This window comes from Rhyacophila brunnea, unplaced genomic scaffold (assembly GCF_057557595.1).
Source record: "Rhyacophila brunnea isolate RB1 unplaced genomic scaffold, BYU_Rbru_1.0 scaffold_4, whole genome shotgun sequence".
Taxonomy (NCBI): domain Eukaryota; kingdom Metazoa; phylum Arthropoda; class Insecta; order Trichoptera; family Rhyacophilidae; genus Rhyacophila; species Rhyacophila brunnea.
Window position 1 is genome coordinate 25195958 of NW_028233068.1, and position 17615 is coordinate 25213572.

Genomic DNA, 17615 nt, shown 5'->3' on the forward strand with positions numbered 1-17615 from the left:
ATATAATATGGAAATTTTGTTAGTTGTTTGATCACATGTGTGTGACTTATCGGTGGTTATGTTAATACTATGAAACGAACAATGGCAGACTATAATATGAAATAATAATTCTCTAAAAAAAAATATTTTCTATTATCGGATATGAGATCTATGTAAGTCATCAATTAGATAACGATAACACCATACTTCCTTGTTTTATTTATAACTGTTGGCAATAATAATGTAATAATGGCGAGTTTTTTTCCATGAAGTAATATATTTCTTTACTTAATTTTAACGTCTGCTTTTTCGGAATATTATATAGATAGGTAGGTACCTAACAATATTATTGTGTATATAATAGTTTAACATAAGTTTGTAACTAACATATTGTAGTAAGTAACTATCATTGATTGGCGTTATTTATTTTTATTTCTTTAAATATTTCTTTATTCTATGGATAATATGTACCTGCCGCAACTTGGTATCTACTCAGTTATTTTTGTGATCAATTAATACATATTATTTGCTGTCTGTCTGTCATTTTACAATTTCTCGATATTTTTTTCATTGTCGACAAATACGTAAATACTAATCGGTCTGAAATTGACATTTTTTTTCGATCCTTTTAACGAGACAGGAATTATTTTTTTAAAGAAATAACTGAAACAAGCATAGCACACAACTATTATAATACATATACATATTTTGAAAACACTTATAAAATGTATTATAAGCAACATTTTTTTGAAAAAAATACGACACCCAGCAGGATCGAACCTGCATCTTTCGGGTTTCGCGCCCACATACATAGACTACTATGCTATAGGCATCATACTTAATTGAGACAAATTTTGACTAATAGCTCTTAATACTTTCTGAAGCTCATTCCAAATTGAGTTACTATTGGCGATCGGCTTTTGTATTTTAAATCAAAATAGGTATTACTTTAATAATTACTAACAGACGTCACGGATCACTCCAAGATTTTTTTGATGTACTTAACTTACTTGAACCTGCTAATAATTTTAGTTAAGTAATATTATGCATTATTTTGTAAATAGCTACTTACTAAGAATGTAAGTATACTACAGTTACCTACTCTAATGTAAATCCTCGATAATATCACGGCTACAACTACACAAACATATAATAAATTTAAACATAACATCATTCCTATTAAAAATATCATAATTTGAAACATTACTATACTTAATCAAATATTTCTTATATTGAACGAATAATTTACAAGATTTGAAAATGTAACATTTTTTATTGAACTCTTAATTAGAAAACATTTATTATAACAATATTTAGGTGCCTATTATTGATTTCAAACAACAAAAACCAGTTACAAACTTATAACGAGGGCAATTGCATGACTACTAGTTAATTTCGTCGTAATTAGGTAGGGACACGGTGACATGGGTGGTTAAATTGATAAAATAAATTGTTCGAAATCTGATGGAAACGAATTCGAGTCCTGGTCGATGTGATATTTGTTTTGATGTTTTCTAATGTATGTTTAAACTTGTTTACAAAATATCATGTTATGCTTTTCTTGCATTTTCGTTCGAAATATCAATTTTTTTTTATCCATAATATATGATAATGTCAAACATAATATGTATATAAAATATGCACTTAATTTTCTTCAAATGAGATAAACTGTATCATGTTTCATTAGCTACGTGTGGTAAAAATAGTAAAAATACTTATTTAATAGATTTGTAATATTTATTATATACTTTTTTTATACAAAAACATTAATTTCCTAAACATGCTGTATTTATTATATAACAATAACCACAATCGATGAATATTTTTTTAATATCTAGATAAATTAAAAAAAAATACATACACATTTAATTTAAACTGCTGATGACAATAATAATAAGTAATAACCGATAAAACTCGAGAAGTAGTAAGTGTCTGTCCAATATTAATATTAAATGTTTAATTTTTTAACGGTTGTTTTAAAAAAACATTATTTAAATTGTAATAAATGTAATAATTGCACAAAGTTTGCAAATTCCTCCTAAAGATATTAAAAATACAACACGTAGTTGAAGTGGTGCATGACTTACTTTAGAATTAAAAATATAATAATTTTACATTTTTTACATTTTATTTAATTAAATCGTATCGTATCAATCATCATATTTTTTCAACTTTTAAAAATACTTAAAATATTCACGCCAAAAAACCATTAACATATACTTACATAGAATATAATACATATATTTTCCTATTTCTTAAGTATAATACAATATATTATTTCGTTTTCAATATATTCAAAACAATTAAAAGATTATTTGAAACGAAATTATTTGTTAAAGACTTAAGAAAATGAACTATTTATAAGATAATGCTATCTGATGGTTTAATATTTTACATTTTGTGATTACGCTACTTTGTGTATATCAAAATAATATGTTAGTATAATAAAATTATGTTACAACATCGCGATAAAAGTCCTACATATATATAATTTACTTCAGCATGCAAATTTAAATATGATATTAACAATATTTAATTATGAATGTGACTTTGAGTATCATATGAATATAATTATAAAAGCAAATTTGATTTATTGAAACTATTAATAATTGTAATATTATCTTAACCTACATTGAAGTGTCCCACGTTTGCGTGATTTTTATTTCCAAAATACATAGATTAATGCTTAATTAAGCTTTTTGCGTTTAAATGAATGCTAGAATCAGTCTCATTCATAATTAAAATTTCCTGGATTTGCCAAAAAATAAGAACGGGAAATAAAAGGAAAAGCATAAAATTCGGTGACATTTTGACAGTGCACTTAATTCATTCACATTATGTCAAATATTACGTGTTTCAAGAGTGCTGAATAATTGTATGCTAAAATGACACATAGGGACCGACTGGGACTGTCAGGGTATTGATATTATTTTAATGTATACGTATCGTATGATATGTACACTAAAAATGCGAATCCAGAAATTAATATTCCAATTTAATTTTTATCCATTCACATTAAAAATTATTATATATGACTCTCTTAATAATAATAATATATATCTCACTATTTATCTTCCAAGTCATTAATTCATGACCAGTAAATCGACATGGTTTACATATTAATTACAAGAAAGTTATATACCTACCTACAGATTTCTTTAGAACAAATGTTTGATAATAATATTATTGAAAAATTTATTAATAACCTATTATTAATTATATATTCAATATATCGTAGAAGAGACATTTTTGATTAATTCGGATGAGTTAGGAATTATGTGTAATATGATCAGTGGCGTGCAGCAACTTTTACTAGGTACTCGTACCTACCTATTTTTGCAGTCTCTATTGCTAGATGGTACTTCTGCGATATTCAAAAAAACATTTCCTTAATATATAATTACTATAGAATAAATATACTTACAGTTTTATTACATAATATTTTTTGGATTATTTCTGGAGATGCTCCGTATCTATGGACTACACGCCACTGATATGCATGCATGCCTAGTTATGACTATTTGTTTATGAATACCTACCTAATAAATACACGTATATATTTAATGAGAATACAATTTACTTTGATTCAACATTCATTGTTACCTGCTAACTATGTTAGCTAATTGAATTTACATTAAAAATATGAAAAAGGCTATGTGAATTATAAATATTTATCTAATGCAAGAAACAAAATGCAAAAATATATTTATAATAAATAACATGACATTGTGCAACTATATATTTGAAACCAAAATATAATATAACTACTGAATTTAGTACCTACTTATAATATTTAATGAGTTTTTAAAACTGCATATATTTTTAATCAAATCCATTTCACTAACTTCGTTTGGTGACTATTAATAGTATTTAAATGTAAATCAATTCTGCATTTGAAACATTATACAAAATATTAAGAAATTTATGTTATATTATCGACACGGGATGGACATGAACTTTACTCTGTACAGACCAGACGAACAGATATTAATAATTATTGTAATAAACTAATGAAGTAATATTATGTAATCTGTTTGTAACTGTCTTTGTAAAAGTTATCGAGTAGTTTATTCACTGTTTTTAACTGACGTTTTCACTGTTTATAACTGACATTTCTGATATTTCATTTTAATCACCGTGTATTTTTAAATGTTCTCTACTTCCATTGTATTTATAACACATTCTATTGCAGTTCATTTAATATAGTATAATAATTTGCCGATATTTATTTATATTGTTAATTTAACATCAATTCATTGTTTGAAAATAATATGTAGATACTTGCGTATTTGAATGAAGTATTTTTATTAAAAATAGATACATAATAATTTTGATTGAATAATCATAGATTGATAATTCGTAAATTATTATTTGATATTTCGAACTACGGAAAAGAGGGCCGTTTATTATATAATGAATGGGGTAAATCAAATGAATAGCATGACAATGATAGGCACATTTTGTGAAGAGTATCGATTATCTCAATACGTTTCCGGCTTTTTTGCGAGATGAAACGTTCGGTCGGCTCGTTCGCGCTTCATCCGCCGGCAAAAATACCTCTACCTGGCCAGAATTGTCATTTCCGTATCGGCGACGGTTAAATGCATGCCATTTTCCGTCGTGTCTTGCATCTCACTCCCCTTCTTGAATCTGACCTCCATGCGCATTCCCTGCGTCATTTCCGGCGCCAAATTTCGCCTGGACACAGTCATCGCCCGGCGAAATCCGGAAACTCTGCAACAGCTGAGTATGTCTTTGAATTCTTTTCGGAAATTATCATTCAACCATCCGTATAATAGTGGATTAGAGCAAGCACTTGACATTCCCATCATATGACAGATTGCGTATGATATAAGAAACGTCTCATTATCCGTAGGTGGATCAGCAGCTAAATCGGCATATAGATTAAATAGGTTAAGTGGTAACCAACTTATGCAATAGATAATAGCGATAGACATTAGTAGAGAATTTGTTCTCTGCATTCTTCTTCCCCGATCTCTTTCTTTTTTCGCTTCTCCTGCCAAATTTGTAGAAACGTATCTGTACTTCAATTTGAAATAAATTCTCAAGTATGCAGCCGATACTACTATAATCGGAAGCAAGTACTGCATTACAAGACTAAAAGCAGAATAATAAGCTCTGCCATGATCAATCGGCCATTCTTCCATGCAAAAGCTTACAGTGTCTATTCCGAAAAGATTAATTGTGTGCGTCTTTAAAGTGCGGTAGATGAACATTGGTGAAGCCATGATGATGGCCAGTAACCAAATAATTGTCAAAATTCCCACAGCACCCATCACTTGAAGACTCTCTCGGGTTGGGTAGATTATAACCTGCAAAATAATAACAATTAATAAAATAAAAATATAATTATAGTCGTATGATTAATTCTAACACTTGACCAAAATTTATTTCAACTACAAATAAATTTAAATAATTTTCGTATAAAATTTAAGATAATTTATTTTTAAACCGATATTATTCAAAAGCGTGTCATGGTTATATTATTGATTTTACTGTAGATTCTGTGAGTTAAATACTCAATTTTGTACTACTGTGAGCGTGGGTTTGTAGGATGTACCCAATAAATATTCGAAATTTGACACAAAAGAATCCTCAACATTTTCAAATTATCGTAGTATATTCTTGGGTTTTCACCGTGTCTCCTTCTTCCTTCTTTACTCGACGTTTCGGGCTCGTTGCAGAGGCCATTATCAAGAAATATGTTTTATGATGAAATGTAGTGTATGTATGTGAATGTAAACGTTGCTCTAAGAATGTCAAAATGAATCTGATTATCTAAGAGCAAACGTTGCTCAGAGTAATCTGTCAATCATTGCGATATTGTTTAAAACAATATTCTCAGCGTCGACAAAGGTCCGAAATATGTTAAGACCAGTAAAGGACTCACAACCTTTGAACTCAGCAGGTGTATACCAGCTAAGCTGTCGTGGATGCCCAAAAAAGTATATAGGCCAGACTTCTAGAACGGTAAAGAAGCGTGTGAGTGAACACGAGAGAGCATACCGACTTAAACATTACACGATGTCGGCAATTGCCGAGCACTCGATGGATACAGGGCACAAATTTGACTTTGAGACCAAGATATTGGGTCGGAATAAAGGATATTTTGCACGATTGGTAAAGGAGGCCATTGAAATCCACAGAAACCCTGAAAATATCAATAGGGATGATGGATTACGGTTAAAAACGTCATGGCTTCTGGCACTATCAGCAAAATCTAATATTCGAGCCAGTATCCCCGGTCGCAATGATTGACAGATTACTCTGAGCAACGTTTGCTCATAGATAATCGGATTCATTTTGACATTCTTAGAGCAACGTTTACATTCACATACGTACACTACATTTCATCATAAAACATATCTCTTGATAACGGCCTCTGCAACGAGCCCGAAACGTCGAGTAAAGAAGGAAGAAGGAGACACGGTGAAAACCCAAGAATATACTACGATACAAAACAACCGTGAAAGCCTCAAACATTATATTTTCAAATTATATTATTCAGTGAAAAAATGTATCTACACGGTGATCTATGGGCGTCAATGGTCGAAGGAATATTTTTTACCAATTAATTAATTTTATTGTTCAAGTATTTTACATAATACTCGTAGTATAGCAAATCTTCATTCAATTCATTTTTTCAACATCAACATACGTGAATATATAGTTAAGCTGTTAGTACTTATTTAAAAATATTATGTAGTTTTTGTTATATTTAAATACAACCATGTCGATATTTTGAAAGTGTATTTTTTTAAATGTTTATGGACTACCTATAAATCATTAGAAAAACTTATTGTAAAATAAATAAATTTTACGGTTATAATAATAACATGTACCTACGTAGGAATACAAAATTCTATTGTCGTAAATTGTGTTCTTTAATACACATAATCTGTAGAGAAAATGTTTTACGTTGATTATCTCAAAATTATATACCTACTTATCAAACTTGACTGTGTTGGTATTATACTGAGATAGAGATATATTATGTATTATCAGCTATGATTTTATTAAATACGTCTTTTGAAATATCGTTTATTAGATTGGTACACTCGCTGAATATAATTTATTTTGAATTTCAATTATGCAAGCGGAAATTAAACGGGTACCTTTCCGATCTTCAACATTAGTCACCATGTTTTAAATTGAAATTATTATTTTCATAGACTTTGAATTTAAGCGCACTGCCACAGTGGTATAATACCTATTAATACCTTTTTCTAATACTATGGGCTCCTCTAACCGATATTCACCCAGATGTCCGTAACTACGGGAAATGTTATTTGGCAGGGTAAGAATTATCTTTTCTCACATGAAATGAAAGGTATAGAAAAAACTAATTGAACATATTTCACTAATAAAGTATAATATTGTTTTTCATATTACATTTAAAATCCATTTCAATTTAAATATAAGATTAAATCATACCACACCGTAAAGATATTGTTCCCATAAAATCATTTTGCTATAATTTTAAGTAAGTAAGTGTAACGTTATCTAATAGAAATAAATATCATACATATTTAAAGATAAATATGTTCATAATAATAATAAATACACGAATAAGCTTTACAGGATTTAGATAATACACTAAAATGAATTATTTATATTATCTTTACTCAAAAAATATTTTTATAATAATACAAATTTTCAGTTGTATATATTGTTATTTAGGTGATACTAATAATAAAGACTTAGTATATGTTTCCCTCGCATTTCACTACTTACACTAATAAATATCGTATCACTGACTGGATTTAAAGTTTTGTTTATTATTTTCTAATATTTTTTAATGATAAACATAAATCTCAATTTATATAATAAAATAAATAATAAACATATAAATTATTATTAGCTAGTATAATATTATTCTTATATATTATTATATTAAACATCATAGCTAAAACAACCACTTTTTTACAATATTGATATCATTAGAAGATAAATAATACAAAATTATAAGCGACAAAAGATATCAAATATCAACATTTATATTCTCGCTATATTAATTGAAATTAAAACTAAAGTATTAATGTTTTAATAAATAATCAAGATTAAAGACATAAAACTATGTCTATGAGATAATTACATAATAATATGAATATTACTGAAATAATCTTTCAATTCAAAATGTTAATATTGATTTATTATCAAATCAAATATAACTTGTCAAACAAAACGGTTTATTTTGATAATAAACTAGGTAAGTAAAAATAAATAGGTAGGTTCACCTAATTAATTTTATTCATTTTACCTCAATACAAAAATATAGTAATCATTTAATTACAATGTTCCTATTTTCACCTTTCAATCATGTGTCTCAATTTCAATCGAGAGTATATACCTACTTAGTTAGAGTATGGCTAACAACCATCCCTCGTAAAGAGGTTTATTAATATAACTTTCACTTAGTGGTGAGCCATATTCTCTCTTTTACTCACTCTTTTACTGACTCAATTTTGTATCAAACAGCCTAGGTACGTACTATTTATTATCTCGTAAGAATAATACATGTAAATTCTGGTCACTATGTATATTAACACAGGAGTACCATTTAAAATTGTGTGTCTCTGATAATTATCAGATTAAGGTATCTTGGGAATCGGGGACATTCGTTGTTTGTTCGCCCAATGTGCAGAACTGACCTGCCATTAGTAATGCCTAGATAAGAGGATAGACATTCTTATAATATAATATTTTATAATATTTACTTATATGCCTACTTATCGTAGCGAAGATAAATTACAAAATGTTAATCGCAAAAATAAAATATTATATACCCTACAATATTGACTGATATTTATTGACCTTTATAAAGTATTCTATCCCTTACGATTTAAAAAAAACTGTATCTCTTCGATAGCGATATAATTATGAGCTTTATCACCTGGTATCTGTCGAGTGCAATCGCCGTAATGGATATGGTGGATACAAAAATACTGGTGGCCTGCAAGGCTCCGATCAGCTTACAGAAGATCGCCTGCTTCCCCAGAGGCCAGTGTTTGCTGAGGATCTCCATCAGAGTAAGAGGCATCGTCACCAGACACAGCACCAGATCCGAGACGGCCAAGTTTACGATGAACATATTCCGGGCTGTGCGCATCGCTGGTTTCTTTGCCACCTGTGGTTAATTGAAAAGAATTTAAATTAGTATTAATAAATATTTTATTTAGGCGCCTTTTCATCGACGTCAAAAAATGTACCACTTTAGACTAGCGAATAAACATATTCGTATATGTAAATTGTTCCCAACGACGGAATATTACCAGAATGTCTGATTCTGTAAAGGCGTCTGGGTAACATCAAATTAATGTTGTGTTTTTGGTCGAGAAGATACAATAGGTTGGGTAAACGGTTAATATTACATTATGATTATAATCATCATCATAAAAAGTCTGGTGACATAGCCAGTCATCATACTCACCATACTATTGTACTCTGCTAAAGATGTATTAGGGTTAATTATTATATGAAACAATCAGAACCAACCTGGCATAGAGCGCATTATTAGGCACGTGAAATGTATTTTCAAAATTGAATAACATTATGTATTAATCATAATTTTTTTCATCTACCAGTGGCGGAGACTCCATACTAGGCGATTATAAATAAAGCCTACCTTCTAAGAAAATAGACTCATGACATTATAAAGTCAAAAAATAAACAAAACCAAAATAATATATTGTTAGAATCTTCAAGTATTGAATTTGGAATAAATTGTAAATATGCTTATATACATATTATTTATATTTTATGAGGAATTCAGATTTATTTTCTATGACCGTCAAGTCACGTGACCTCATCTCCGTCTACCGAAATGTATTTAATACGGTAGGCTCAAAAGAAGAATCAACTCTGCCCAAAATAATTAAAAAAAAGATAATTAAAAAAAAATCTATAACATTCAATTACATATTATAAATATGGATTGTTTATAAAAATAAAAATAAATCGGTGTATGTACTCATGTACACGCATTAGAAGTTATACTTCTTTGGCGTAACAAAACAAAAAATCAAAACTTGTGATAACCTAGATTCTTCGACTAGCTCTTAAGTATCTTATTAAATTCCACACTCAAGAAAAAGGACCGCTTATTGGAACACCATTGGTGTATTTCTATACACTTTAACTTATATCACTAAATTAATTATTTAATTATTTCTCATTGTTTTTATTTTATTTTAGCCAACAATAATAAATTAACTTCCTAGGTAACGGAACAATTCTAAACTATAATATGATACTGTATAATCGTCACGATTGCATTATCATACTGTGGCGTAAAGGTTCGGCTGATAACCGAACAACCGTGGTTCGAATCCAATCGCGTGCGATTTTTTTCTGTGAAAAAATTAATTATGTGTTACATGTCACACGCCAAAAATACACTCTAATCTGTTTCTGTCTCTAATTTTTGTTATGTATAAATTTTTAGGAAAATACATAATTGAAAATCATCGCTCAATTTTATATCGTCAGTAAACTATTGAAATTTAAATGTGCTCAATTTCTTTGATGGCCACAGTCTACCTCTTTCCAAAAGTCACCCGTTGCCACTGCATCCCACATATATTAGTATTATGCATGTAAAATATGTAGCTTTAATAAATAAGAGAAATCAAAAAATTACGTGTAGCGTAACGTGGCAAAAAATGTGCATGTTGGGTATAACGCTAAAACACAAAAAAACCAATGGATAAGTACGCCGCGATGTAATAAAAGTCACCAAGCAGATAAAATAATATGTAATTGTCTATATGTCGTGAGTGGACAACGGTTGGACAAATTAATGCTATCATACACTAGTACCTAAGGGGTACTAAACTAACACAGGTATGACCTAAAACCTGCTGGATCAACGTAGCAACGAATAACTAGGGATTACGAAGAATAGAAGAAGGAAGGATAATGATATCAAACGAAATATGATAAAAATAACATAATTTTGAAAAACCTCAGAAACATACACATTAGAAAAAATCTAGAAAAAAACTTGGATCTAGTGGGACTCGAACTCAAGTCTTTCACTTTCCGGGTGAGTGCTTTGGCCTCTAAGCTATCGATCCGTCTATGATTCATGCGAATTATGTCTTATATTTACGTTTTAAACTAAGGTTCTTCAAATGTTTCCAATCAATAGACAATCTACGTTGTAGCTTAGAAGTCAAGGCACTCGACCGGAAAGTGAAAGACATGAGATCGTATCCCACTTGGTCCAACTTTCTTTCTAGATTTTTTTCTAATATGCATGTTTTTGAAGTTTTTCAAGATTATGATATTTCTATAATAAAGAATCAAACATACTTTTTAAAAACTTGTGTATATTATTCAATATTTAATAAAAAAAAAATACATTATGAAATATGATAACTTGATGGGTTATTATTACCTATGTCTTAGAAATTAAATTTTTCAACTCTACCCGGGCAACATACCAAATTTGTCAATGTGATTCTATTGTCTTTCATAAAACACATGATTTAACTTAATTTACTAGGGCACATAGCGTCGGTGCAATATTTTAAGTAGAAAAATTTATCTGTTTATCGCATGTAACAAATTTCAAACGACATGGGTCGCAGATAGACTATCATAATGTTGCACCGGCGCACGTTATTCATCTCAATTTAGCCGCTTGATATCACTACTGTGCGCATTATTACCAGACCTGTTTCATTTAAGACCAGTTAACGATTATGAATGTGCGACCGTACTTAAATTTAAATGTAAAGCACTTTGTCAGCACTTGTTCATCCATACATTCCACGTAATCATCTTATCGTAGACGTTGGGTTTTGATACAATTAAAGATCTTGGCATATTGTTTGACTCACATTTATCATTTTACTCACACATCACTTCTACGGCTTCGAGTAAACTTCTACGATTCGTCATGAGACAAACCAAGCCATTCAAGAATACGTACACTCTATTTGTGTCGTTAGTACGGAGTATTCTTGAATATGGGTCCATTTTCTGGAGTCTTTATGAGGTTTCCTTTAAGCTTGTTTTAGAGCGTGTTCAAAAGAAATCTCTTTGATATCTTTATTTTCATGTATATGTTGGGGTCACTCGAGTGTGGTGTTCGATGTGTAGGTAGAGGATGATGGTAATGACGAAGTCTACGATGTAGCGGGGTGAGATTTATTAGCAGCGTATCGGTACAATAGTATATTATACATGATAGTTACTAGCTAAGTACTCTGATTCGAGTGACATTGAGATAAATTGTTCTTCATTATTTATACAAAAAAAATTAACACATTAACATTAGATTCTGTTACATAATCATATTATACTAAATATAGAGTCAGCGTTTTAAATTGAGTAGCAAAAAGAAATATTATTTGTTATTACAGTTGTAAGAAAATACTATGAGAAATGTTTATTCAGCTCATACACCGTAATGGTATAATGTGCTGTGATATGATGAAATAATACACCGTCTTTCATTTCGCCTAATCGACTTGCTGGTCTAGCTGAGTTGTTTACTGGAAATGGATTGGGAATATATTACTGCAAAGTAATTTGATATTTTTATAAACAATAAATATTCGATCGCTTATTATTCTGCAGCTACACACCCCCTTTCCAGAAATTACGAAATTTCGATACTATATAATATAATTGAGTGGTTTTTTTGTGCTGAAAAAATGGATATAACAATGGAATTTAATTACGTGTTAACCTAAACGATTTGCTAATGTATAAACGATATTCTATCTATGTTCCGTAGCACTATGGAATATGCACTTTTGGTATGTTTTTCAGTAGCCTAGACGATCAGGAAAGTGTACACGTCTGCCTATACGTGTGACGTTATCATGCTGTCTGATGTCTTCTGGTGCTGGATCGTTCAATGTCGGTTTCTCTTTTGATGAGTTGTCGTCCTCTTCTGCCATTATGTATGCAGGTTTAAGGCGGTCTAAAGTGACTGTAATGTCCTTGCCTCGAACGCGAATGACGTAGGTTCGAGTATTCCGGCTGATTACATCGTGTGGGCTAGTGTATGGCGACTGAAAAGGTCTTTTGACAGTGTCATCTCGAAGTAGCACATGCGTGGTTTTATCCAAATCTTTGAATATAAATGAGTGTTTCCTGCCGTGGTGCGTTGTTTTGGCGGGTTGCAACTCATAAAAATGTTGTCGGAGATATTTGACAAAGTTGGCTGGTTCACAGTCGTTGGGTTGCTTTGAACCTAAGAATTCGCCTGGTAACCGAAGAGGTTTGCCATAGACCAGCTCGGCTGAGGTAGTTTTGAGATCTTCTCGCCAAGCTGCCCTGATTCCCATCAAGACTGTGGGAAGTGTCTCTGTCCAACGCGTGTTTTGATGGCATTTGATGGCTGCTTTCATTTGACGATGTAACCTCTCGACCATGCCATTTGCTGCGGGAAGGTACGCGGTGGTGTGAATGTGAGTTGTACCTGCCAGACGATTTAGTTGTCTGAACAGCTGTGACTCAAACTGTCTTCCTTGGTCCGTGGTGATTCGTACTGGAGTTCCGAACTGCGTGATTCATCCGGAGTAAAATGCTCGTGCCACTATCTCTGCTTCTTGGTCTTTCAACGGGAAGGCTTCTGGCCATCTAGTAAAGCGGTCTACACATGTTAAACAGTATTGATATCCCTCCGACGGTGGTAGGATGACAATGTCGATGTGGACGTGCTCAAATCTAGTTGACGGTGGCACAAACGTGCCTAATGGTGCTGAGACATGGCGTGTAACTTTATTTTTCTGACATTGAATGCAACTGCGAGCCCATCGCTTGTAGTCTTTTTCGATAGAAGGCCACACAAAACGCTGTGTTGCGAGTTTCGTGGTTGCGGTAATGCCAGAATGTGAAAGTTGGTGTATTGTATTGAATGCAGCTTCACGGAACGGCTTGATGATGAAAGGTCTTGCATATGCAGTAGACACGTCGCAAAATATAGCTACGTTAGCTTCCGGAATCTGCACCTGTTTCAGTTGTAAGGCGGATCCGTCGCGTAGGAATATCTTTAGCTCTTCATCTTTTTGTTGATCAGCTACCAGGCTTGCGTAATCGAGTGGATTTTCGGCAATCGCTTCTACTCTGGAAAGATCGTCGGCAACGATGTTGTCCTTGCCAGAGATGTGGCGGATGTCGGTTGAAAATTGTCCGATGAAGTCTAAATGCCGAAACTGTCGTGGAGTACATTTCTCGGCTTTCTGCCTGAAAGCAAAAGTGATGGGCTTGTGGTCCGTGTATATGACGAATGATCGGGCTTCTACCATGTGTCGGAAATACTTGACTGCCATGTAGATCGCTAGAAGTTCACGGTCGTAAGCTCCATACTTCTGCTTGGCTGGGCTGAGTTTCTTGGAGAAAAACGCGAGTGGTTCCCATTGATCATCGACCAATTGGTGGAGTGCTGCGCCAACAGCGGTGTCTGAGGCGTCACTGATGATAGCTAGAGGTGCGTCATTTTTCGGATGATCTAGCAGTGATGCTTTTGCCAAACTTATTTTGCATGCTTCAAATGCTCTGTTAGTCTCGGGAGTCCATGGAATAGGCTGCTTGTCTTTTACCTTACCCTGGAAAAATGTGTGCAGAGGTGCTTGAGTACCTGCAGCATTAGGTATGAACCTTCTATAGAAGTTCAAAATACCCAAAAACCGGCGTAGGCCCTTGACATTTTCTGGGCGGCTGTACTCCCGAAAAGCTTCCACCTTGTCGGGTAGTGGACAGATGCCATCCGCAGATACGAGATATCGGAGGAATTTGACCGTTGAGGTACCAAAGTCACATTTCCTTGAGTTTACCACAACTCCGTACTCCTGCAAACGTGTAAAGAGCGTTTGTAGGTGTTGGAGGTGTTCCTCTTCTGAGCTTGAAGCGATCAAGATGTCATCAATGTAGGCATAGCAGAAGTCCATGCTTTGTAGTACATCGTCGATGAATCTTTGAAAAGTTTGCGCCGCGTTACGGAGACCAAATGACATATATGGGAACTCAAAGAGGCCAAAAGGTGTCGTAATGGCAGTCTTCGGTATGTCTTCTTCGGCGACTGGGATTTGATTGTATGCTCGGACCAGGTTGATGGTGGAAAATACCTTCCTCCCGCGGAGAGCTTGGGCAAAATCTTGGATGTGACGTACCGGATACCGATTTGGTATGATTCTGGCGTTCAGACTTCGGTAGTCACCACATGGACGCCATTCTTCATTCGATTTGGCGACCAGGTGTAACGGTGATGCCCAACTGCTACTTGATGGTCGAGCGATTCCAAGTCTCATCATATTCTGAAACTCTCTCTTCGTAATCTGTAATTTATCTGGGGCGAGTCGCCTTGGGCGAGCAGCCACTGGTGGTCCCGGTGTTGTGTCGATATGGTGTTTCGTTGTGTGATGCGGCGTTTTTACTCTGCCATTAGGACGTATGAGGTCTGGAAACTGTTGCAACAGGTCGTGATACGCAGACCTGCCTGAAACGGTTTTGATCGACAGAACCTCTCCCGTACTGTGGTTTCCGGAAGTGGTGAGATGAGTGGTTTGGTCCAACAGACGTCTATTCTTGGCGTCGACTAACAATCCAAAATGGATTAAGAAGTCAATTCCAATGATGGGCTTACTAACATCGGCAATGACGAACCTCCATGTGAAGTCTCGTCGTAGGCCCAAGTTTAATGTCAGCGGAAGGTTTCCGTATGTAGCGATTACTGTTCCGTTTGCCGCTGACAATTCGTATGTCATTTTTTTTAGACGTCTTGGAACCTTAGAACGTGGGTACACCAGAGATCGGCACCTGTGTCGACTAGAAATTGTGTTTTCATGTTGCGGTCGGTGACAAATAAGCGGCTTGACATCGGGCTGTATTCGCTGGCCGCTATCAGTGATTGCCCGGAGCGTTTCCCTCTTGATGGCTGCAGGGTTGTGTGCACTTGTGTGCAGCTGCTCCGAACCTGTGATGGTACCAGCATTTGCCTTGGGTATCTTCTCTGTTGCGACTGGATGAACGTGTACGGCTTCGTGAGCGGTTATTGAATCTCTGGCCGTGGTTTTTTACCCGTGGGCGTGAGTCACGGCTGTGGATGCTGGCGATTTCATCACGGATCTTTGTCATTTGCTCGTGCAATGACACTGTGAGTTTCCGCATCCTGGTCTCAATCAGTGCTTCCATAGAAACCTCCGAGATTGACGGTCTTTCTGTGGCTTCTACCATGGCATCAGCCAGGTCCGCCACTTTATCCAGATCTGTGTCCTTTTGGGTGGCGAGCACTACCTGCATGGTGTGTGGCAACCTACCCATCCATAAAGTTCTTAGAACTTCGTCGGAGATGGCGGTACCGGCAAGCGTCCTTAAATGCCGTAGGAACTGTGACGGTTTCCGATCCTTCATCTCTTCGTGTTCTAGAAGACGTCTTGTTTTTTGTTATTACAGTTGTAAGGAAATAATATGACAAATGTTTATTCAGCTCATACACCGTAATGGTATAATGTGCTGTGATATGATGTAATAATACACCGTCTCTCATTTCGCCTAATCAACTTGCTGGTCTAGCTGAGTTGTTTACTGGAAATGGATTTGGAATATATTACTGCAAAGTAATTTGATATTTTATAAACAATAGATATTCGATCGCTTATTATTCTGCAGCTACAAATATAAATATTTTCCTTTTGACAATTTCTCAAACGAGTATTTTCCGACTAACTATCTTCAATGCATGCTCGCCTTTCATTCTCTTAAAGCATTTTTTCCTGCTCTCACGTGGTATAGTTTTCAATCCTAAGATTCTGGAAAATTTGAATTTTTATGTACCCGTCAATTACATGCGTGGTCGCGGCCAAGACCTATTTTGGGTGAAAGCTTTTTCCTTATGTCTGCCTCACCAGGCACCAATAGCGAAGGATATGTGGCTGGTCAATGCACTCCCTAGAGATGTATTCATTTTAGCGATGTAATATATATTTTGTTTTTAAAGTTTTTTAATTTGTATTTTCTTGAATTATTGTTGTTTTTTTATTTTGTTTCTATTGCTATACATTTTTTTCTCTACTATTTTGAATTACCTGTACTTTTTATTCTAAATGTCATGTTGTGAACGTCTTGAATTAATAATTTGTTATGCTCTCAATGTTTCTGATGACGTAATGCTCATAAAAAACTATGTGAAGCTCATGATGCTACATGCCATCTTCAAATTGGTTACCTGTAGCTTCTGGAAATCAGTTATAGATAATTTTCATGTGTTTGAACCGTATTAACGTATTCTAAAATTTTAATGTAAATAGGTAATATTATATATTTATTATATCTGCGAAAATGGTATCTTCGCAAAACCGCTAGGTATTGCTTCACGTCGTTTGTATGCAGAATGTGATATTAGAAGCTAGACTTTAGAATAACCTTAGTAAAGCGGTAGAATAACAAAAGGTCAAGCTAATCTACATTTCCGGCATAGACGACGACAGACAAGGGTATATACCTGATAACGTAACCACCATCTCTGACATTCATTGCCGTGACAAAATCATTTGTATTTCAAAAATAATTAACCACGTATTCGTCTTAAGCCTCGAGTATGCTTAATAATATTATTATGACGAACACAAACAAAGTAAATAGACAGGCAAAAATAGATA

The 17615-nt window shown here is 33.6% G+C and overlaps 1 protein-coding gene across 1 annotated transcript in view; it reads right to left on the reverse strand.

Annotated features, from left to right (window-relative positions):
- Positions 1–4425: 4425 nt before the first annotated feature.
- NPFR (Neuropeptide F receptor) overlaps positions 4426–17615 on the reverse strand; it is a 124257-nt gene continuing 111067 nt past the window's right edge. Inside the window, exons 3-4 of the mRNA XM_085953893.1 lie at positions 8894–9127; positions 4426–5312 (exon numbers count right to left, since the gene is read on the reverse strand). Coding sequence (XP_085810019.1) covers positions 4539–5312; positions 8894–9127 — 1008 coding nt within the window. The 3' untranslated portion in view covers positions 4426–4538. The remainder of the gene's footprint in view (positions 5313–8893; positions 9128–17615) is intronic.